This window comes from Patella vulgata, chromosome 6, assembly GCF_932274485.2.
Source record: "Patella vulgata chromosome 6, xgPatVulg1.2, whole genome shotgun sequence".
Lineage (NCBI taxonomy): Eukaryota > Metazoa > Mollusca > Gastropoda > Patellidae > Patella > Patella vulgata.
In genome coordinates, this window is record NC_065884.2 from 16,144,601 (window position 1) to 16,165,201 (window position 20,601).

General features: G+C 37.6%; 2 protein-coding genes across 3 annotated transcripts in view; one reads left to right on the top strand and one right to left on the bottom strand.

Moving 5' to 3' along the window:
* Nucleotides 1–6,348, bottom strand: part of LOC126823666 (phosphorylase b kinase gamma catalytic chain, liver/testis isoform) — a 31,594-nt gene extending 25,246 nt beyond the window's left edge. For both annotated transcript variants that reach the window (XM_050552634.2, XM_050552637.2), the window contains exon 1: nt 6,236–6,348. The gene's annotated coding sequence lies outside the window, so the exon portion shown is untranslated. The remainder of the gene's footprint in view (nt 1–6,235) is intronic.
* Nucleotides 5,744–20,326, top strand: LOC126823658 (uncharacterized). Its single transcript, XM_050552621.1, has 12 exons — nt 5,744–5,954; nt 10,143–10,250; nt 10,882–11,081; nt 12,205–12,260; nt 12,666–12,798; nt 13,432–13,550; nt 13,913–14,046; nt 14,348–14,570; nt 17,063–17,313; nt 18,365–18,643; nt 19,387–19,565; nt 19,993–20,326. The coding sequence occupies exons 1-12, from the start codon at nt 5,952–5,954 to the stop codon at nt 20,171–20,173; spliced, it is 1,866 nt and encodes a 621-aa protein (XP_050408578.1). The 5' UTR covers nt 5,744–5,951; the 3' UTR covers nt 20,174–20,326.
* Nucleotides 20,327–20,601: the final 275 nt, after the last annotated feature.

Genomic DNA, 20,601 nt, shown 5'->3' on the forward strand with positions numbered 1-20,601 from the left:
CATATAACCCAAAGTTATTATTATCATAGTCTCAAATTGCATTAAAATGTAGGGACTTAATCAATGTCTTTTATACTTGAATAACTACACCTGAACCCTGGTATTCTATTATCATTTCGCTGCACAGAGGGCAAGGAACTTGTTACATCGATTATCTCATTACTGGTATATGTGCCAACAGAAATGCATTATATAGTATTTATTGTAGGCTGACAGAGATACAGAACACTATAAACTGGGTGCATAAATTACTTCACTTGATCCATACACTCACCGTATACCTATCTAAGAGTGCTGTTGTATGAAAAACTGCAGAGTCACCTGTGACTCATATAACCTAACCACAAGATCCAAATTTCAGCCAATGTTTACTTTTTAATTTCAAAAGTAACTTGACATTTTCTTTTTAATTTCAACCCTAACTTCTATTCATATATTTCATGCCCTTTTTTTAGTCCCAACTTGCTTTTGTCTACTTGTGAATTTTTGATTTACCATGTATTTTTTGAAGGAGTTTTGTCCTAGCTTGTTTAATGTAGGCCCACACAGAGTAAAATGTATGGTGACATGCACACCTATTTGAATATAGTGCTAGTGGTTTATCACTGATCAGATATGTTCAATCTATTTTACTTTCTCAAAGGTATTCGGTTGTCATAAAATGCATCGAGGAATAAATGATACAGCAAAGAAAGACAAAAATATGAGGTGGGAGTGAGGGGGGTGATGTAACCATTCCTATTTCAACATATAGTTCTCAGTGCAAAGGGACGACTTGTCACAAGCCTTACTGCTAGCCTAGGTCTACTAGAATGACAGGCCTTTACATCTGTAGTCTGTTTTCCCAATAATGGATTGATGGTGACCCAATTGTCATGCAATCTGTCATATTGACATTCCTTATGTTAATAACTTGTCATTTTTTCTGTGTAGTGAGTTGTCAAGGTCCCATTGTGAAATACAGTGAACACAACGATTTTAAAACTTTCCACAATGAAATGGCTGATTTTGCAAACATTATTTTCAGAACACAATTGGTTAATGCTTTCCTTGTGCTGTATGTGTGTTACGAGCTGCACAGACAGCTTTCATTGACGTTCATGTATGGCAGACAGAATATATGTCAAAATTTCATTTCACTCTCGCAAATATATACATAATACATTTCTCTTGGGCTCATTCAGGTGTTTCGATAATTTGTTCTGTGTATAGTTATGTTTCATCAGGTTTTTTTCTTAACTTTGCATTTTTGATTGGATTCGCTGGTGTGTTTTAGTCATTTACCAACAAAGATTAGTTTCATCTACTTTTTATGATTTTTTACACTACATTTTGATTTAATCAGGATAGTACACACACGACGTACAACACAAGATAGGTTGCCTGGAAATAAAACATGTGCCGACAGCAACCCTATCACAATATGTAGGAAGCTTAAAAAAAAAACATTATTAATTTGTAATTTAATAAAATAATCTAACCGTTAAGACTCTATCGAATCGACATGGTAATCTGTTTCTAAAACATTGTTATTCAGCCTTTAAGGTAATGATCTGAAAAGCTTTTTTCTTATAATACCGATGTCACTTTTTCTTCAATGTAAAGATTTTTACTGTAATTATAATCAATCTACACATTAACTATGAGATATGAATTCTGTTTATTCATTTAGTTTTTTTTTCAAATATCATCTAACATTTACATATTTATATGGAAATAAATGACATTAGTTATCAAGTTCTTAGTAGTGTTAGAGTATACTAGATATTAGAAGATAGGTTGCCAGGCAACGAAACATACGCCCACAGCAGCTAAATCGTCCAGGCAGTCAACAAGTGTTGTCGCATGTTTTTTACTTATTTGGGTAACGAAACATTTATAATACACTAAAATCTGATTAAGAGGAACAACTCATGAAGTAATTATCAATCTGAAGTCAATCGGATGATAACTTTAGCCTCTAGCGCAGCGATTTTTCAAAGTGATCAAGGGCCATAACTTTGGCAGTAATTATTGGAAATCGTTCAAAATCAATAGGATTCTTTGTCTTATGACCGTAAACACTGTGTATAAATTTAAAGTCAATCGGATATTAACTTTAGCCTCAAGAGCATCCACAAGATTTTTTGAAGTGATCAAGGGCACTGATTATCGGAAATTGCTGAAAATCAATACGCTTCTTCGCCTTATGACCGTAAACACTGCGTATAAATTTAAAGTCAATCAGATATCAACTTTGGTCTCTAGAGTGCCTACAAGATTTTTTGAAGTGATCAAGGGCCATAACTCTGGAAGGGATTATTGAAAATGGTTGAAAATGAATAGACATTTTCGTCTTATGACCTTAAACACTGTGTATAAATTGAAAGTCAATCGGATATTAACTTTGACTTCTAGAGCGTCCACAAGATTTTTTGAGGTGATTAAGGGCCATAACTCTGGCAGTAATTATCGGAAATCGCTGAAAATCAATAGGCTTCCTCGTCTCATGACCTTAAACACTGTGTATAAATTTAAAGTCAATCGGATATTAGCTTTAGCCTCTAGAACGGGGGCGACGACAATATACGACCACATTTCAATGTGGGCTTATAAAAATGAAATGAAATGGAGTTTAACGTCCTACTGTGACTGGGCTAATGAAGGCGGACATACGCCATACAGTGTGCTATGAGGGAAATTTGGCTTGGAAAGTGGCACTACAGCCTACTCTTATATCAAATTCCAACTGCCAAGGAATCTTTAACATGCACGCCAATGTGTACCCAGGACCTCAGTTTTCCATCCTATCCAAACAACTGGACAGCTGTCCTTGTAAAGCCCTTCGCCGTGCATCACTGACCAGGGGAAATCACGCCGGAAAATCCTGATGAACTTCCTTGGCCAACACTGGGAGCGAACATGCGACCTCCAGGTTAGCGAACCACTTACCCACTGTGGCTCCCTACATGTAATGCATTCACTGTGTAAATGTAATGTACATGTACGTATATTCTTAAACTTTTAATTCAAAATAAAGTATTCAGAAAAATAGGAGATATTTACAGCTTCAATTATTTTTCCAACTGTTGATAAAATTAGAGGTTTCAGACAACACTAGTGTTACTGGAGAAACATATTTCAACATGGCTTCCATTTATCCTGCTTGATCGATAACTTGATGACATACAATACAAGGATAAAATTTGTAAGGCTTTTCAACCAGAATAATGATATTAGGTGAAAAAATAGCAAAACTTTACATCTTACTGAACATGATATGTGTTAGCCATTAGGGACTGTAACTAGTAGGAGTACCCATGATGAAAAATGGGAAAACTTCCATGAGCTGAGATTAGGAATATCAAGCCTAAATCCCCAAAATATAATTATTATAACAATTATAAATAAAATTACAACAATCCAGAATAAGACATGATTTTAATGCATGTTAATATGTCTGGTAGCATGATTTACCCAAATCCACCAATATTTCAACGTATATAATAATAATTTATATCTATATTTGATAATATTATACTGTTCTTTATTCCAAATTGTCATTTTAATTTAAAATCATAATGTTTCTGTTTCAAAAATGCAATTTCGTGCAATACACGAGTTATGTCCCTTGGTTACAACTTCAAAACTTGCTTGGTAATTCGCATTTTGAGGGGCATTTTTGACACAAAAATGCTACGATTTTCAATTAAAAATAGCATAAAAAACGGTATATTAATTATTATCAAATATCGATTATTGTGATATGATTAAAATAATGGTGCATTTGGTTACAACTTCCAAACTTGCTTGGAAATCACATTTTTAGGGGCATTTCGACACAAAAATGTTACGATTGTAAACAATCTGATTAAAACACAGATCTTATTTTGTTTCGTTTTTTATAGTTCAAAATTTCATTTTACTTGTCTTTACTATATGAGGATCTGGAAGAGTTGTTATAACTCGCGTTCTGGATGATGTGAGGGATTAACCAATGAAACGATCTGTTACAGAGCGTTTTTGGCATGAGGTGCACATGCTGATTGGTTAATCAAATATCTGATGTCACTTGTATGACCTCCTGACGCGACCTTTCACTACAACTGGTCAGATCTTCATCCAGTAGAGGCCAAAAAAAGTATAAAAAAAAAACGAAATGAAATATAGATCTGGGCCCTTATTCACGAAAACTTAAACTAAGTTACAACCGAAATTTTAAGAAATACTGCAACTTCATTGGATATATGCAAATTGATTTTACTGGTCAGCCAATCGAATTGCAGTATTTCTTAAAATTTTGATTGTATCTTAGTTTAAGTTTTCGTGAATAAGGGCCCTGTATTTTAATCAGATTGGATTATAAATCAAAAATGAGCAGAAAGAACGGTATTATCAAATATCGATATACATTATTGTTTTTAAGTTGAAATATTAATCATGGATTTGGGTAGATTTGGGTGAATTTGGGTAAATAGTGTTACCCATGTGTAGTAATTATATCATACGGTCACTGTCATAATTATGTACACTGTATATATACCGGTACTGTCTCTAAATGAGATGCTTATTTAGACTAATAAAATCATTATCCTGGACTGGTTGTAATAATAAAGGACAAGGTAAAGTGACAGCATCTTGTTACAAACTAAAATCGATACCAACAAGGCTGAACATATTATTTTAACCCAGAATAGTTTCCCTTGGATACAACAGTCGAAAATAAACTACATTACTGACAATACACTATTTCACTGTCACTACTCCTTTAAATCATACACTCATGTGTTAACATGTAAACAAAAATTTCAATTTCACCACTTTCATCGTCGTTAAATATACATTATGCAAGAGCTAAATCTGCCTATTGCAGGTCTTTCTTTAGGCCTGACATGTTATCTAAATTATTAATGAGACATGAATTAACATATCCAGACCATAATCAACTCTCGATGTCAATGCTAGCCTGTGATATTTACTGGATTAGGCCCTATTAGGATCCCAGTTGCTGTTCAACTTTCATTCATGAATTAATCATGAAATGGATAATCAAGACTATGTTTTTTATCGTACCGACTTTAGAAATGATGATCAATTTGACTGAAATTTTTAGCAAATTCCCTTTACTATCTAGTTTTTAACTAGTATTATAGTGAGAACTGCCAGCTCTTTATCTAATTTCCCATAATGTACTTGTGTATCTTTAATTGCAGATAAAACAATAAAAGTTGAGGACAGCTATTGTCTCTCAATTGATACTCTGATCTATTTTTTTTTTCAATCTTGAAAATGACCCTTCATATCTTTAGATGAGCGATATGAACAATCATTAAAATGGCAACGTTTACTGGAACATTATTTTGATATGTAAAAGGTTTCATTTATACCACCATACACACAATTATGCCGTATTCTGTTAAGTAATAAAACACTTCAGTTTTTATAAACGTAAACATTGTCTTTTATAAAGGTTTCTTTCAAACGCCCTTGACCTTTTTCTTATCAATGAGCAAAGTGTTAATTTTCAATACAACTTTTTTAATTCAAACAACTATGGTATAAAATTAATTCATATACAATTATTATGAGGTGTCATTTACAGGATTTGATAAAAGGTAAATAAAGATGCAGTAAATACTTTTTGACTTATACTATCAAAACTATTAAAACTATTAATAAAACTGGCGGTAAATCGATCTTGATCTTGATTTGTAAGAACTGTGATCTGTCACATCTTAACATTCAATATTATTCATCTGTAAGTTATGGGCAAAAAGTAGAAATTATGAATGGTAGTTATAGGCTTCCATACATGGTGTGCTAAAACAAAGATAATTTTCAAAATCTGAAGTGTTGTTGGTTGTACTTGTAGTGTATATTCTGGAATCTCTGTGATTTCCCCTACAGTACCGGTACGTTTAGTGTTGACTACTGTTGTGTTGTTTACCCTGGCTATAGATGTGCAGTGCTGAATGGTATTGCTTAATATTTTTGATTTTCATCCATCTTTTATTGTTCAGTTTCATCTCAAGGACATTTAGATACCGAAATAAGGGCACTAATGCTGTTGTGAATGTATTTTTAAGGACCCCTCACTCCGGGTGTTGCGACAATTTTTGTCACTTGCCGACTTGGGTGACTTGGTTCGGAAAGGTCAATAACTTATTGAATCAGGGTGAACTGACCCAGTGCAAGTCTAAATGTCTATACACTAGAGGCCTAGTCTCGTTGAACATAAAAAATATTGTATACATACCATATTATAAATGTTAGTCGATTTTCAAATGGCAGTGAAAAGGTTTTGTTTTAGAATTAGAAAATGGAGCTGTAATTGTCAAAGTCAATCGTAAACATCAACGTAAAATTATGAAATTGGCCTCAGATTGGTCTAAAAAAAAACGAAACGAAATTTGTAGGATTAGATGAAAACACTTCTAAATATTAAAAGCTGAATAATTTATAAGCAGCCCATATAAAATAGCCTATTTCTTACATCATATCATATACTTCTGAATTTTAATAGGTCGATATTATTTTTCATCAGTAAAATTAATTTATTTTAATGTTTTGGCGGAACGGGTACAAGGGAAGCAACTCCATTTAACTTAAGTCTGGCCACAAGTACCTTCTCCAGGTTATTGCACGCAAGTAACTATTCAGTTAGATACAGTGACGTTAACTGGAAGAGACCTGATTTTAACATAGAATTAGAAGTGAGACTTCTAGAGTAGAAGTAAAACGTAGACTTTCCGAAGAAAAAAAAAACCGCTATTATATACAGATCCCTGGGTTAAGACTTTAGAGCTCCCCCCACCCACCCCACCCCTCAGTTGCGAGGACTACTGAGCAGTCGAATATTTCATTCCATCTCATTTCCGTTGTATCTATGACAGATTGACTAATTAAAACACGACGTGATAGAATTTTTCTAACATTCTATTGCAGGGGCTAAAGCTCTACAATGGAAGGTCTCAATGTACCAAAGTGAAACTCAACCAAGAACTTTTGATCCTCAACACATAGTTTAATTTTTATCTCATGAATCAGACAAAAATTGTTGGCTCTGAGAGGTCCACAAACTCCATTCATATTTCACATTTTGCGTAAAAGGCATTTGGCATAAATCTAGAACGGAAGGTCCGATGCGCACAAACATTGAACTCGCCCAACATTCGTTTTAAGTTTCATCGAAATTGGATAAAAAAATTGTTACAACCCTGGTTTGACATAGACTACTTTTACACTATTTGCGGGGAGCGGCCATTTGACGGGAAGTTTCGGTCCGATTTTCAGGAAATTCGGACTCAACCACAGTTATGGTGTAACGGTGATATATTTGACTGTAGTTGCGACCACAGTTTACATCCGATGGTCGTCCTGGGTATTATCTGCTTTTACATTATTTGTGTAACGGGGAGCGGCCATTTGAACTCGAGTTTGTACTTAGTCGTAATGGTGTAACTGTGATATATTTAAACGGTTTTTACAATCAATAAAAATTGTGAAGTCTAGGATGCCCACAAGCTAAAATGTGAGTTTTCATACAATCGGGGGTCATAATCCAAGAAGTTACGGTTATAAACATACATTGTAAGTTTCATCAAAATCAGATAAAAACTGTGACATCTAGAGCGTCCACAACCTTGGTAATATTATGTATATATTTGTCCAGTTCAACATCACAGGAAATCACAATCAACTGCAGTGCGTTCGTGGTAAGGGCTTAATAAAAAAAATATATAAACTTCATTGCTGAGTAATTTTACAAGCCAGAAATCGCTTCCACCAGTGCTGGATTAACCATAAGGCAAATAAGGCACGTGCCTTAGGGCCAGCCGAAAATCCAGGCCACAAAATAATAAAGTAAAACTTTTTTGATAATTATCAGGTGGTGACAAAAATGCTTGCCTTTATTTTTATGTAAATAAATTGCATCCTTCTTCATCTACGCGTTGTCCTTAAAAGCTTTCCATACTCTGGCAAAGGGTTGTGTTTCGTCCCTTTACACACGTGAGGTTTGTTTACATTTGTTGTGGGAAAGAATCTCGTAAGTAATTTCATATTTTGTAATAAATTTTCTGTTCCTAAATTTAACTTAATTCCTTTTGTCAATGAGCCCAACATATCTGTATTTTCAGGCCACCTTTCAAAATGTGCCTTAGGGCCAGCAGAGCCTTAATCCGGCACTGGCGGCCCCGCCGCCCCGGGACCCTCGCCTAAAGTCTTAGGACGGTAGCCCCCCCCCCCGCCCCCAATGGCCCCTACCGGTGGTAGAATAAGTACTAAAGTAGGAGGCGGGCTGGGAGGGTGGGGGAGTATTTTGATGAAGTGAATTTGACAGGAACATTAGATGCGGAATACATATTTTGGGCGGCTTATGTGTGTGACGTAGAGGCTATCATACACATTTATGGTTAGTAATTTGATTGGATAATATTAGACTGATTGTAGTGCTTAGCCAATCAAAACTGAAGTATCTACTAAAATTTGGATTTTATCTTTATTTAAAATTTCGTGAAACAGGACCCAGGTACTTTACGTGGTTAGGCTGGCAACACATACCTTGCATAGATAACCAGCCTCATGGTCCACAGCGGAGGGGTACGTTATAGCCTATCACATCCGATAAATAAAGCAATGAATGAATGAACCGGGCTAATGAAGACAAGCATACGCCAAACAGTAGGGGAAGTTTTGCCCGGGCAACAATTTGATCCCAACTATCAAGGGTTCTTCGGCAATAAGCACATTGCACGTCCCATTTGAACAACTAGACGCTATTCCTTCTCAGGCTCCCCGTCCTGCATCGTTAACCTACACAGGGAAGCCACACCGGAAACTCCCTCGGCCAACATCGAGATGGATCCCCGGACCTCCAAGTTAGTGAGCCCAGCTTCGGATTAACCATGGTGGGGGCCCTGGGGCCTGGATCAGGTGGGGGGCCCCTGATCACCAACTGCGGAACTGTGGCCGGTGGCCACCGCGAGCGCCGAAGGCGCGAAGCCCCGCAAGGTGGATCGGGGACCCCCCCACCCCCCGAAAATTTTCAGAAATTGGAGGCCGGAAACGTGATATCCTGGCATTTCAGGCACTTGTGTGGAGCCGTTTAGAGGTACCTCCTCCAGAAAAAAATAAAATTCTGCCACAAAATTAGCGCATTCTGGCGTTATTTCAGTGGATAAATCCATGCGAGTGCTATGAAATGATGGCATTTCTAGAGGAGGGGGCTGGACGCAACTGAGATTTTTGTGGGGGGGGGGGCTCTAATGTGGGGGGCCCTGGGGCCTGTGCCCCATGGTTAATCCGGCCCTGAGTGAGCCAGGACCTTACTCATGAGACCACCGTGGCTCCAGTCGTAAACATTTCAATATCGTCACAATGGATGACGTAATACTAAAAGTATCATGCATACGCAATAATAGGTATTACGTCATTCCATCAAAATTTAATAAAACGTTAGCCGCGAAACAGGTTTTGTGATGGCCACAGAAATTCGCGTTCCAACTGAACGCAAGAAAACAGAAATTGTAGATGGACATATCAGGCAAAAGTCAATTTTTACAAATAAGGCACACGAACGGAAAGAATTAGCGACCGATGTAGTCCGGAGAGAATGCATGAACAAAGGCTATCGAATTATGGAGAAAACTCTAGGAGAAGGGGCTTATGCGAAGGTTAAACTTGCGGATGTTCAGGTATCAAAACTTGCTCGAAATGCGATGATGGCTGAATATGTTGAAAATGGAAAACTACAGGTACGGTACCATTGTCATAATCTATCGAATTCCGAATAAACTGTGGCTCAGTGACTGAGTGGGTCTCTGGCTAGCTAACCAAGAGGTCGCGAGAAATTATCTCTCGATTTTCCGGCGTGGTTCCCACTTGTCAGCGGTACACGAACGACGTCTCGTCGCTCAAATAGTACAAAAAAACGAGGTCCTGTACTGCCTGTACACATTGGTGTGCACGTAAAAGAACCCTTGACAGTTGAAATTCAATTGCTTGCTGTCCGTGGAGAATTTTCCTTCTAGCACACTGCATTCCATTATCCCGATTGGAGCAAAAAAGGAGGACGTTAAACTCAATTTCATTCATTCATTCCTATTTTAACCAGAATATTGTATAGACAGAAGAAACTATTCTGTTATTCTATTGTCTTTCAGGTGGCTATTAAAGCAATACAGAAGAAAATTGTACCACAAGAATTTCTCACAAAGTTCGTACCGCGGGAATTAGAAAACCACACAGCTTTACCTCGTCATGAAAACGTGGTATGTAATTTGAAATGTCTACGATGTTTCGAAGAAGATATGATTTCAGGGTCGTAGATTTTTTTTTTTTTTTAATGTCTATGTATTAATTAAGCGCTATTTGGATTTATTTATTTATTTCAATTTAGTAAGGATCAACTCAAATTTTAATAAATCTTAAAAATCGGCTTATATAGAAGCTAGCGATTTGTAAGCCCCAGCTTGGCCCCTTTCAGATCATTGCTAAGATGTAGTTATTTTCTGTTGATTGTTTTCCTTACTCCATACCATAAATAACATATTTGGCCGAGAATCTTTGAAAAATCACGCCAAAGCCACTTTAAAGCCGATCCTGTCATTGCATTTGAAAGCTTGATGTTTTACTTTACTGTTGATCAAACTCATCCACACCTATTTGTTTGCTCTCCATAGAATTGGTATCAATGGCATCATTTGTAGCATCATTGTAAATTCCAATGGAATTGAGTTTTAGTATAATGTCACTTTAGCCCGGAATAATATACCTACTTTCGACATTCATATTAACACTGAATTTCGTCAGTGGAATTTTAAGGCTGATATTACATAATATCTATTTTTATTTATTTTTTGTTCTGTTGTAATAGGTTCGTATTTATTTTGGTATTTGTAGGTTCGTATTTTTGAGCATTTTTCGACACCAGATTTCACGTATGTTGTGATGGAATATATGTCTAAAGGCGACCTATTAGATCTCATTAATCAGAATATCAGTAGAAGTGAACGAGGACTGGGGGACGAATTATCTAAACGATTCTTTAAACAAATATGTCTTGGTCTTCATCATATACATGGCCACGGTGTTGTTCATAGGTAAGACTATAGCTACGAGAACCAGGGGGGGGAACTAGAGGTGGGTGGAGATTGCCCCCCCCCCCCCCACCCCACGCTCAGCTACATAAAAAAAATTGTAAAACAACACATTCATGAGAAAAGTGTCACGGGGTGGGGTGTTGGATTCTCTTTAAAAATGAAATGAAATGGGGTTTAACGTCCTACTGTTCTGCTCCAATACTGGGCTAATGGAGACGGGCATACGCCATACAGTGTGCTATGAGGGAATTTTGTCCGGGCAGCGGCACTATCGCCTACTCTTATATCGAATTCCAACTGCCAAGGGATCTTTTGCGTGCATTCCAATGTATACACGGGACCTCGGTTTTTCGTCTCATCCGAAGGACTAGACAGCTGTCCTTGTCAGGCCCTCCGTTCTGCACCACTGACAAGGGGAAATCCCGATGAACTTTCTCGGCCAATGCAGGGATCGAACATCCGACCTCCAGACTAGCGAGCCAGCGTCTTAACCATCTAGCCACCGTGGCTCCCCACTCTTAAAAGCTCAGTGTGTATGTATGCCTACGTAATTTAGAGACGATGATGGCATCATGCATTGTCAACTGCCAAATTTCCTTAACGGGAACCTGGCAGACCCCCTCCAGTAAAAATTCCTGGATCCGCCCCTGAGAACGTGATTCCTCTTTGACAATGTTGCAGGACAGGGGGGCCTGGCAAGGGATAACGTATAGTCGTTCGGATAGGACGAAAAAACGAGGCCCCCATTTACATATTGACGTGCACGTAAAAGACCCCCTCCCCTGACAGTTGGTATTCAATATAAGCTGGGAAGCTGGGAAACCGCATTGAACTCACGTGATTTTTTTCCCACTTGAGGGGGCACAAAGCGCGTCATTGCGTCCCATTGAGTTAGCCTCTATAACATTTACGCTAACATTCATCATACTTTTAGTGATAGCTTTCCAATCTCACCCACAGTTTTCATCGCAATTTTCGTCATTCACCAGATTTAGAAAGATTCACACGCAAATCCACTATGATGCGTAGTTCGGGGTATTTGCCTGCTTGAAATATGTCAAGGAACAACGAAATTTATTTATAAGGATAATTCGATCACATTTGTTTTTTTTATCTTTAACAGAGATATGAAATGTGAGAATATACTGGTTTCTGAGAATTTTGATGTAAAAATCACAGGTAACCATCGTCTTCATATTATACACTCTTATCCACCAGTTCCTTATTACCATTCTCGTAATAAAAGTCGTGTCCACCAGTTTTATATTACCATTATCGTATTCACCAGTTTCATATTACGATTTTCATATCCACCAGTTTTATATTACCAATATCGTATCCACGAGTTCCTTATTACCATTCTCGTATCCACCAGTTTTATATTACCATTATCGTATTCACCAGTTTCATATTACCATCCACGTACCCACCAGTTTCATATTACCATTTCCATATTCATCAGTTTATTCTCAATGTAAAGAAAAAGAAATTGTTAAAGATTAAATATATTTTTGAAAATGGCAATATTTTCCAACATAAATTGGCAGTGTACTCCATGTTTTACTAAAATCTTTATTTTTTCAGATTTTGGGTTTTCATGTCAGTATATGGATAGAAGTATTCTTCTGAAAACGTCTTGTGGGTCCTACGCATACACTTCACCCGAGGTTATTAAAAATAAGCCGTATGATGGCATTTGTGCTGATATCTGGAGCATGTAAGTCATTTTTAGGCAAATTTTGGACAGCCTCGAGTGTGATTGTGGTCATTTCTTCAAAAGATACCATCATTTTCTTTTACATTGTTCGTTACATTCTGATGCACGCAAAATATCTACAGGTCTTTTGCCACCTTTTTTTATCAATACGCATGATCTATTAAAAGTTAAAATCCAGAATCAATAAAAACAGATAAAAGGACTGGGAAAATAAAGCAAGCTGTTTAGTATGCTTGATTGATACGCATTCCTATATAGGAGAATGCAAATTTAAACGAACTTATTTATTTTTTAATATTTGCACCAAGTCCTTAGTCTCAAGGGAAAATAACATTTAAAAAATTAGTAGATTAATTACCCGATATATTAATGTACATGTACTTGAATTTGTGTTTTCAGTAATTCTGTGTGCAATGATTAATTTGATTTTTCAGTGGTATAATTCTGTATGCAATGATAATTTGATTTTTTCAGTGGTATAATTCTGTGTACAATGATTAATTTGATAATTCAATGGTATAACTATGTATGCAAAGATTAATTTGATTTTTCAGTGGTATAATTCTGTGTACAATGATTAATTTGATAATTCAATGGTATAACTATGTGTGCAAAGATTAATTTGATTTTTAGTGGGATAATTCTGTGTGCAATGATTAATGGTAGATTACCATATAATGATGGTCAACTTACAGAGATGGATGACGACATGAGAATGCAGCGACTGAGATTTGAGAGAAATGTGTCTTTTGGTAGGTGGCTTTTAGTTTTCCATAAAATAATAGAGCTTCAGAATGAAATGGAACATCCTTTTTATCACTATACACCATAATTACGTGAAAATCGGACCAAGACTGTTTGACAAAATGGCCGCTACCCTTCAGGCAAATAAAATGATAAGCATGCCAAGGTCACAATTTTTATCCGATTCTGATGATACTTAAAACATATGTTAATATCCCAAAGTTCTCGGTACCTTTCGATGCTGACGCATGTCGGACCGTAACATCCAGGATTATGGTCCATGGTTGTAAGGAAAATCGCTTCTTTTAGCTTGTTCTCTGTCCATCTCTTATCTTGCATGACAACTGCGTGTTTAAAATTTATTTTCTAGATTGTATGGTTTTGGTGAGAAAATTATTACAGTATAGGCCTATGTTACGACCGGCTTTAAGTGAAATATTAAAAGATCCGTGGATAACAGGGAAGAAGCCCATACCAAGACAATTAAATAAACCAAAATGGACGGTAAGTATACACAAGTCTGAAGATGGTTGCGAGGGGGTGGGGTGGGGGGTACTTATAACGCGATGGTCATGTCGAGACGCATGGAATATCAAAAGCCGATAATCTCCCGGGTTAGAGTCTTGTGTCGATTGAAGAAGGATGAGGGTGATGAATGTTTTAAAATTTTCAATTCATTATATCTTTGTAGAGATAATAACCGGAATTGAATCATTTTTGGAGCGATGCAGACTTGATTATATACTTTTAGAATTTAATGTAATATAATAAATAGCCTTCCAATTCAGACTTATATATATTTTAGAATGCCTATTTTGTGAATAAATCAAATGAAGATGGGAAAGATTCAAATAAACTGAGAGTAGATGGTTCGAACCCTGGCAACGCACCTCTCACTTCCCCACTTTACTATAGAACAGGAACTCCTGAAAGAACGAGAACTACCACTTCAGGTATCAAAGATGCCGTCGTGCTCAGTAGAGGTGCAAGAGAGACCATAATTCTCAAAAGTAGATGCCAGGCAAATGGTAAGAAAATAACAGAATGTAACCAATATAACTTCCTACTACATGTATACTTTTATAGATTTATTTCCTGTAGCGAATCGCCGTGCCGTTGTAAACGGTTTGGACACTGGACTCATGGCTAGAATTTTTCGTGTTCGAATCCCAGCTTTTTCCGAGAAAACCTTCCCATCTGGACTGGCATGAAACTGTTTTTCGTCGTTTGAAGACCCCAGTACTTTGTTACAAATTTGCAGTGTAAATAATTGTAGTGGAAATTCGAAGATGGTTAAGATCACATGGCAAATTTTTCTTTTGCACATGTGACCATATTATCACATATTAGTTACATTTAATTTCAAAATAACCGGAACCAAATGACCCCATTCATTATTAGGACAACAAACGATATTGCTAAAGCAGTTTGCGAAAGATTTGTTAAATCGTATCCTGCTTTATGACTTAAAATAGTATGCATGTGTATGCGTGTTTTCTGTAGTTGAAATTGTTTCTTTGATCGTTTGTCATTATTATTAAAACCTAATAAATCATTTTATATACTCCATAACAAGTTATCCATTAATCAATTAATCAATTTGTGTTAATTGGTCTTAACAATTTGTGTTAATTGGTCTTAGCAATTTGTGTTAATTGGTCTTAACAATTTGTGTTAATCGGTCTTCACAATTTGTGTTAATTGGTCTTAATTGGCCTTATTGAATGTTGTTATTAGCATTAAACTTTGTAATCATTAATTAAATTAGATTCCCTTTAGGTGCATGTAATTAAGGGGTATCTCTGGTTGGTCAGCATTAACTAAGTATTGTTGTGTACATTGTATACTATTCAAAAAAAGTAGGGGAAATTTGATTTTGGGGGCATAATACTAAAATATGCAAATGACTACGAAAAAAGTCACTATAGAACCTAACAGAAGAAACATTTCCAGTTACATGTGACGCCCAAACGCACCAATAGCTACCGCATGGAATGCAGGTGATGCTTGGGATCATCATGGGGGTCCAACCCAAGATTTGCACGACTCTGACTTTGAATGTTACAGTCATTGTGGCATTGAATTCCAGGGTGGAAACATCAGTTTAATTGTTTTAGTGACCAGAAAACAAATTTTGATATGCGTCGGCTTACCCAAAATGAAAGGTTACGTGCCCTTGGCATGCTACAGATCGGCACAACACAGGCGGTTGTGGCGCGGACGATGAATGTTTCTCAGTCTGTCATAAGCAGGCTATGGTCCAGATACCGTGATACACAATCTGTACAGGACAGACTACGCTCAGGTCGACCAAGGGCGACAACTCAAGCCCAGGATCGATTTATCCGTACCTTGGCCTTGAGAAATCGTGTCATCACAGCAAATCAGATCAGCGCTCGTCTTCAAACAGACACTGGTGTGAGAGTGAGTGGCCAGACGATTCGGAATCGACTGCATAGGGGTCACCTTCGCGCCCGACGTCCTCGCGTGATCCCTTGTTTGAGAGATCATCACATTCAGGCAAGACGTCGTTGGTGTAGGGATCGTCAACACTGGGATAATCGACGCTGGAGCAATGTGATGTTTTCAGATGAGTCAAGGTTCACTGTTGATTTTTTGGACAGACGTAGGAGGGTGTGGCGTCGTCGAAACGAGCGCTTCCAAGACGTTAACGTCATCAGACATGATCGATTTGGGGGTGGTTCTGTTATGGTGTGGGGAGGCATCAATGTTGCTGGAAGAACGGCTTTACATGTTGTTGCAGGGCGTGTTACAGGCCAGTACTACCGGGACAACATCTTGGCAGTCCATGTTGTGCCGTTCGCACGACGTCATGGCCGCCGTTTCATCTTCCAGGATGACAACGCAAGATGTCACAGGGCCAGGATCGTTACAGGTTACCTCCAACAACAGAACATCACCACATTACCTTGGCCAGCACTGAGTCCCGACTTCTCCCCCATCGAGCATGTCTGGGACATGCTTGGACAGAGGTTACGTCAACGTCAACAACGTCCTGCCAATGTCCAAGAACTTGCTGCTGCGTTGCAACAGGAATGGGACAATCTGGACCAAAATGACCTTAGACGTCTCATTAGGAGTATGCCACGTCGGATCAATGCTTGTTTGGCAAACAGAGGAGGATTTACCCGTTACTGACTTGGTTGTGATGCTGTGGTAACTTTGCTGTTTGACCCCGGGTATCATTTTACCCTTATAATGGTCAGTCTGTGCCTTACTTAGTCTAACGATCATTTGGAATAAATCGATGAATGTGAACTTCATTTCATTTTGTCATTTGTTTCTTCGTCAGTTTCATTAGGTGACTTTAATAACACTTAAAAATCAAATATCCCCTACTTTTTTTGAATAGTATATATATTGTCTTGTCATATTGCTTGATAATGACTAGAGAAGCCTAGTCGAAACGTCGCTCAGTAATAAGAAGTAATTGTATTCCATATAATTGTGACCTGTATATTCTGTAGTTTAGTTTCTTAAACCTTTCTTAATGTTGTAGGCTATAATGAAATCAACCAGAAAACTGAACGAAGACCAAAAACGTGGCCTAAATCTGTAAAAGAACAGGCTGATAAGATCAAAGCGGAATTAAGATCAACCAGTGCTGATAAAAGAAACCATGAAAGAATCAAACAATTAATGGCCGTCACAAATAAACGAGTGCGAGCACGTACATCCACCCAAAACACCAAAACCAGCGGCACATACATGTACAAAGATATCTACACACCATTGATGTATATGTATAAGGTACTGATGTATTTTGGCCTTCATAATTATTAAGGCAATATTAAATTCATTATCATTACAAATAATCACACAACAGTACAGTCTGAAGGGTACGACAACAAGCAAAATGCTTACGGATATCGCTTCCACCATAAGTATGACACCGTAACAGAAAATCTTCAGATCATTTTAATGATAACATCATCGTTATGACCATCATCATACCATCGTCTTTATCTCCATCTTCGACGCCATGATCGTGACATTATCAATTATACCATCGTCTTCATCTCTGTCATCGTCATCATCGTGTGATCATTTCAATTATACCATCGTCTTTATCTCCGCCATCGTAATATTATATTCATAGTAGATATTTATCATCGCAATTAGTTTCATCGTAATCCTTGCGGTATGGTCTTCACCACCAGCAGAACGGTATCACCCCAATTATATCTTTGTCTTCGCCACTATACGGTTGTTGTGGTAAGTGAGTATGGGTCGGATGGGGCAACAAACAGAGGCCCATACTCATGTAGTCATTGGCGTATACGTTAAAGAATAGGTAGAATCGCCGCTGTCCGGGCAAAATTCCCCTTATAGGACATTGCATTGCCAAAGCCACGTTTATTGTAGAAAACAAGGACGTTAAATTCCATTTTATTTCACTATTATTATACTGCTGCCATCCCCTTGACATCACTGAGACAATACTGTCACTCCCACCTTGGTACCTTCACAACGATACCTTGTCACCATCTTGGGGGGGGGGGGGGCTTGGATGGCCGTATGGTTAGCACGTGCGCGATGTATCATAAAGTCTGTCATTGAGTCAACTGGCGTGGTTTCGATTCCCTGGTTGTACGTGACAAGGAGTAGGTTTGCCTTCCAACCTCGTGGGTTTTCTCCGGGTTCTCCGATTTCCCCCCATTGCTAAAGACCCCTATGCACAAGCGAATTATGGAAATAAAATTGGACCATAGGTTAGTCCCGAAATGACCTTGTTTGTGTCGAGTGGACGTTAAACCCATCTCTCTCTCTCTTGTAATGTTATGTTATTATTTTCTTTCAGTTTTTACAGGCCAATGGAAATGTTGAGACATCACCTATCAACACACAAAATATCCGGCAAACAAAGACCGTAACTTACACACCGCCATTACCGGTGAACAGCTATTCTCCCAATGAAAACAAAGTTACAGCCCCAGCCAATTCAACACAACAGACAGTCTTCGATAGTTACTCAAAACAAAAAACACCAATTACGAATACAAAAGATACAAGCGATGCCTTTTTGAATATTGGACAATTCATGGAGATTCCAGATAGATTTTTTTACGAACTGGATACGGTAAGTTCGTCAACGTTTAGAGTTTCATTTAAAGCAGGAATAAGTCAGTATAATTTGTCGTCATTAATACGCATTTAATCATACCGTACTAATTGTTGAATATGCATATTGATTTAGACGTCCTAATAGTTCAAGTTCCGGAACTTGCAATATTCTTGAATGGTGCCCATCGGTTATCTGCCCATGTGGAGGTTTGTGAGATTGTAGAGAAGATACTTAGAAATTTGTTACTGGCGATGTTTTGACGAGTGTTCTCTCGTCGTTATCAACCAAAGACAATTTGTTGATGACCATAATATAGTATTTAAATCCATGTAAAGGCTGGATATGGTTGGGTTTTATTAATTATAAAAATATCGATACTTTAAGAGCATCGAAGGATTTCAAATCTGATAAATTCTGTTGTATCCTATTGCCATGTCCGATACGAAAAGTGTAAGATACTGTTTCTTTAGCATGTGGACGTCGAGTTTAGGTCATAAGGTCTGTTAATGTGGCAAGTATTGGGGGTTCCATCCCAAGGAACAGGATTGTCTGTCTAACCTCGTTGGTTAGCCTGGTCTAATAGGTCAGACTCGTTTCGATCTTGTCACTCATTTTCTGAAGTCAGAATAGCGCCGTGAATAAGGTTATAATCTCTACACATAGCACAGCTACCCTATGTAAAATGCTTCTCGCGCCATACACTATTGCTCATTTAGCCAATCAGTTAACCTATATAAAAAACACTAATTTTTTTACAGGTAGAAGAAAGTAAAGAGAATCCGGAGGAAGTCAGATCTGGTTCAGTTCCGGCACGTAACAGAATCACACAGGATAAGAAACCTCAAAAGCAAACCCCAGAAGAAAGAGCACAGACATGTCGTGATAGAATACTACATGCTTATGGTCAAAGAGCAACAGCTACCCCCAAGGAACGGGAGTAAGAATCTTAAGTACACATATCATACATTTGGTGTCTGTCAGGCTTGTCATATTATTTCAATTGGGTTCGCCAAAATGGTCGCTCCTTGAACGCAAATAGTGTAAAAGTATGTAATACCAAGGTTGTGGACACTCTAGAGGTCACAATTTTATCCGATTTTGATGGATATAATGTTTATATCCCAAAGATCTCGGTTCCTCTCCGTATTCGCACAGTTCATACCATAACTTACTGAAGTATGACTCCTGATTGGGCGAAAAATCGCGGTGTATTTTTTTAACTTGTTCTCTACCCATCTCTTGCAAAATGTAGGCGTTTCTTGCACGACAACCGCTGGTTAATTCAAGTGACGAATGGTGCCCAGTGGCTTATATCTAAATCTTCTTCTATTATTGATTAATCTCCGATATCTTTTCGCTTCCAGGATACCGTTTCTGCCATTAATGGTACAGAAGATAGATTTATCAACAACAGAAGGAACAAAATCACCGGAAGCAGTGCAAACATTTCAAGCTCCATGCAGACTTCAGCTCGGTACCAGAACACCTTCCACCGATAAAAATAAACGTCGAGTTAAAGCAGTTTATAAATATAAATATCATTAAGAGTCGTGCCTATTTGATTTAAATCAGTGTTATCATGTTCTGTCCCATTAAAATTGTGTATATTCCTGTAAAACAACCAACAACGAAGATATTATTTATATTAATGAAATTATAATACTGTTGCGGAATAAATATTGTTATATTTGGAAAGATGTTACATTTTGGGAACTTTTTAAATTGTCCTCTGTCATCAGTAGCGGATCTAGAAGCTGAGAATGGGGTGGGGGTGGGGGTCCATATCTCACCAACAGTGAATGTAAACAAAATACTGGGCGTGAGAACATAGATCGTGTTGCCTATATATATAAAATATAGTTGTTTGTCGATCGTTATCTCGCCGGAAAGCAGTTTTATTCATGTTGAAATGTCATGTGATTGTTATTGATTTTGTTGTTAAAGTTTCGTGAACTTTAGGGGCTGTGACTATA

What these genes read in the sequence shown, in the direction of transcription:
- LOC126823658 (XM_050552621.1), top strand. An exon ending in TTTTGATGTAAAAATCACAG is followed by an intron (nt 12,261 to 12,665) that starts GTAACCATCGTC and finishes TTATTTTTTCAG; the next exon opens with ATTTTGGGTTTTCATGTCAG. An exon ending in TGTGCTGATATCTGGAGCAT is followed by an intron (nt 12,799 to 13,431) that starts GTAAGTCATTTT and finishes TTTGATTTTTAG; the next exon opens with TGGGATAATTCTGTGTGCAA.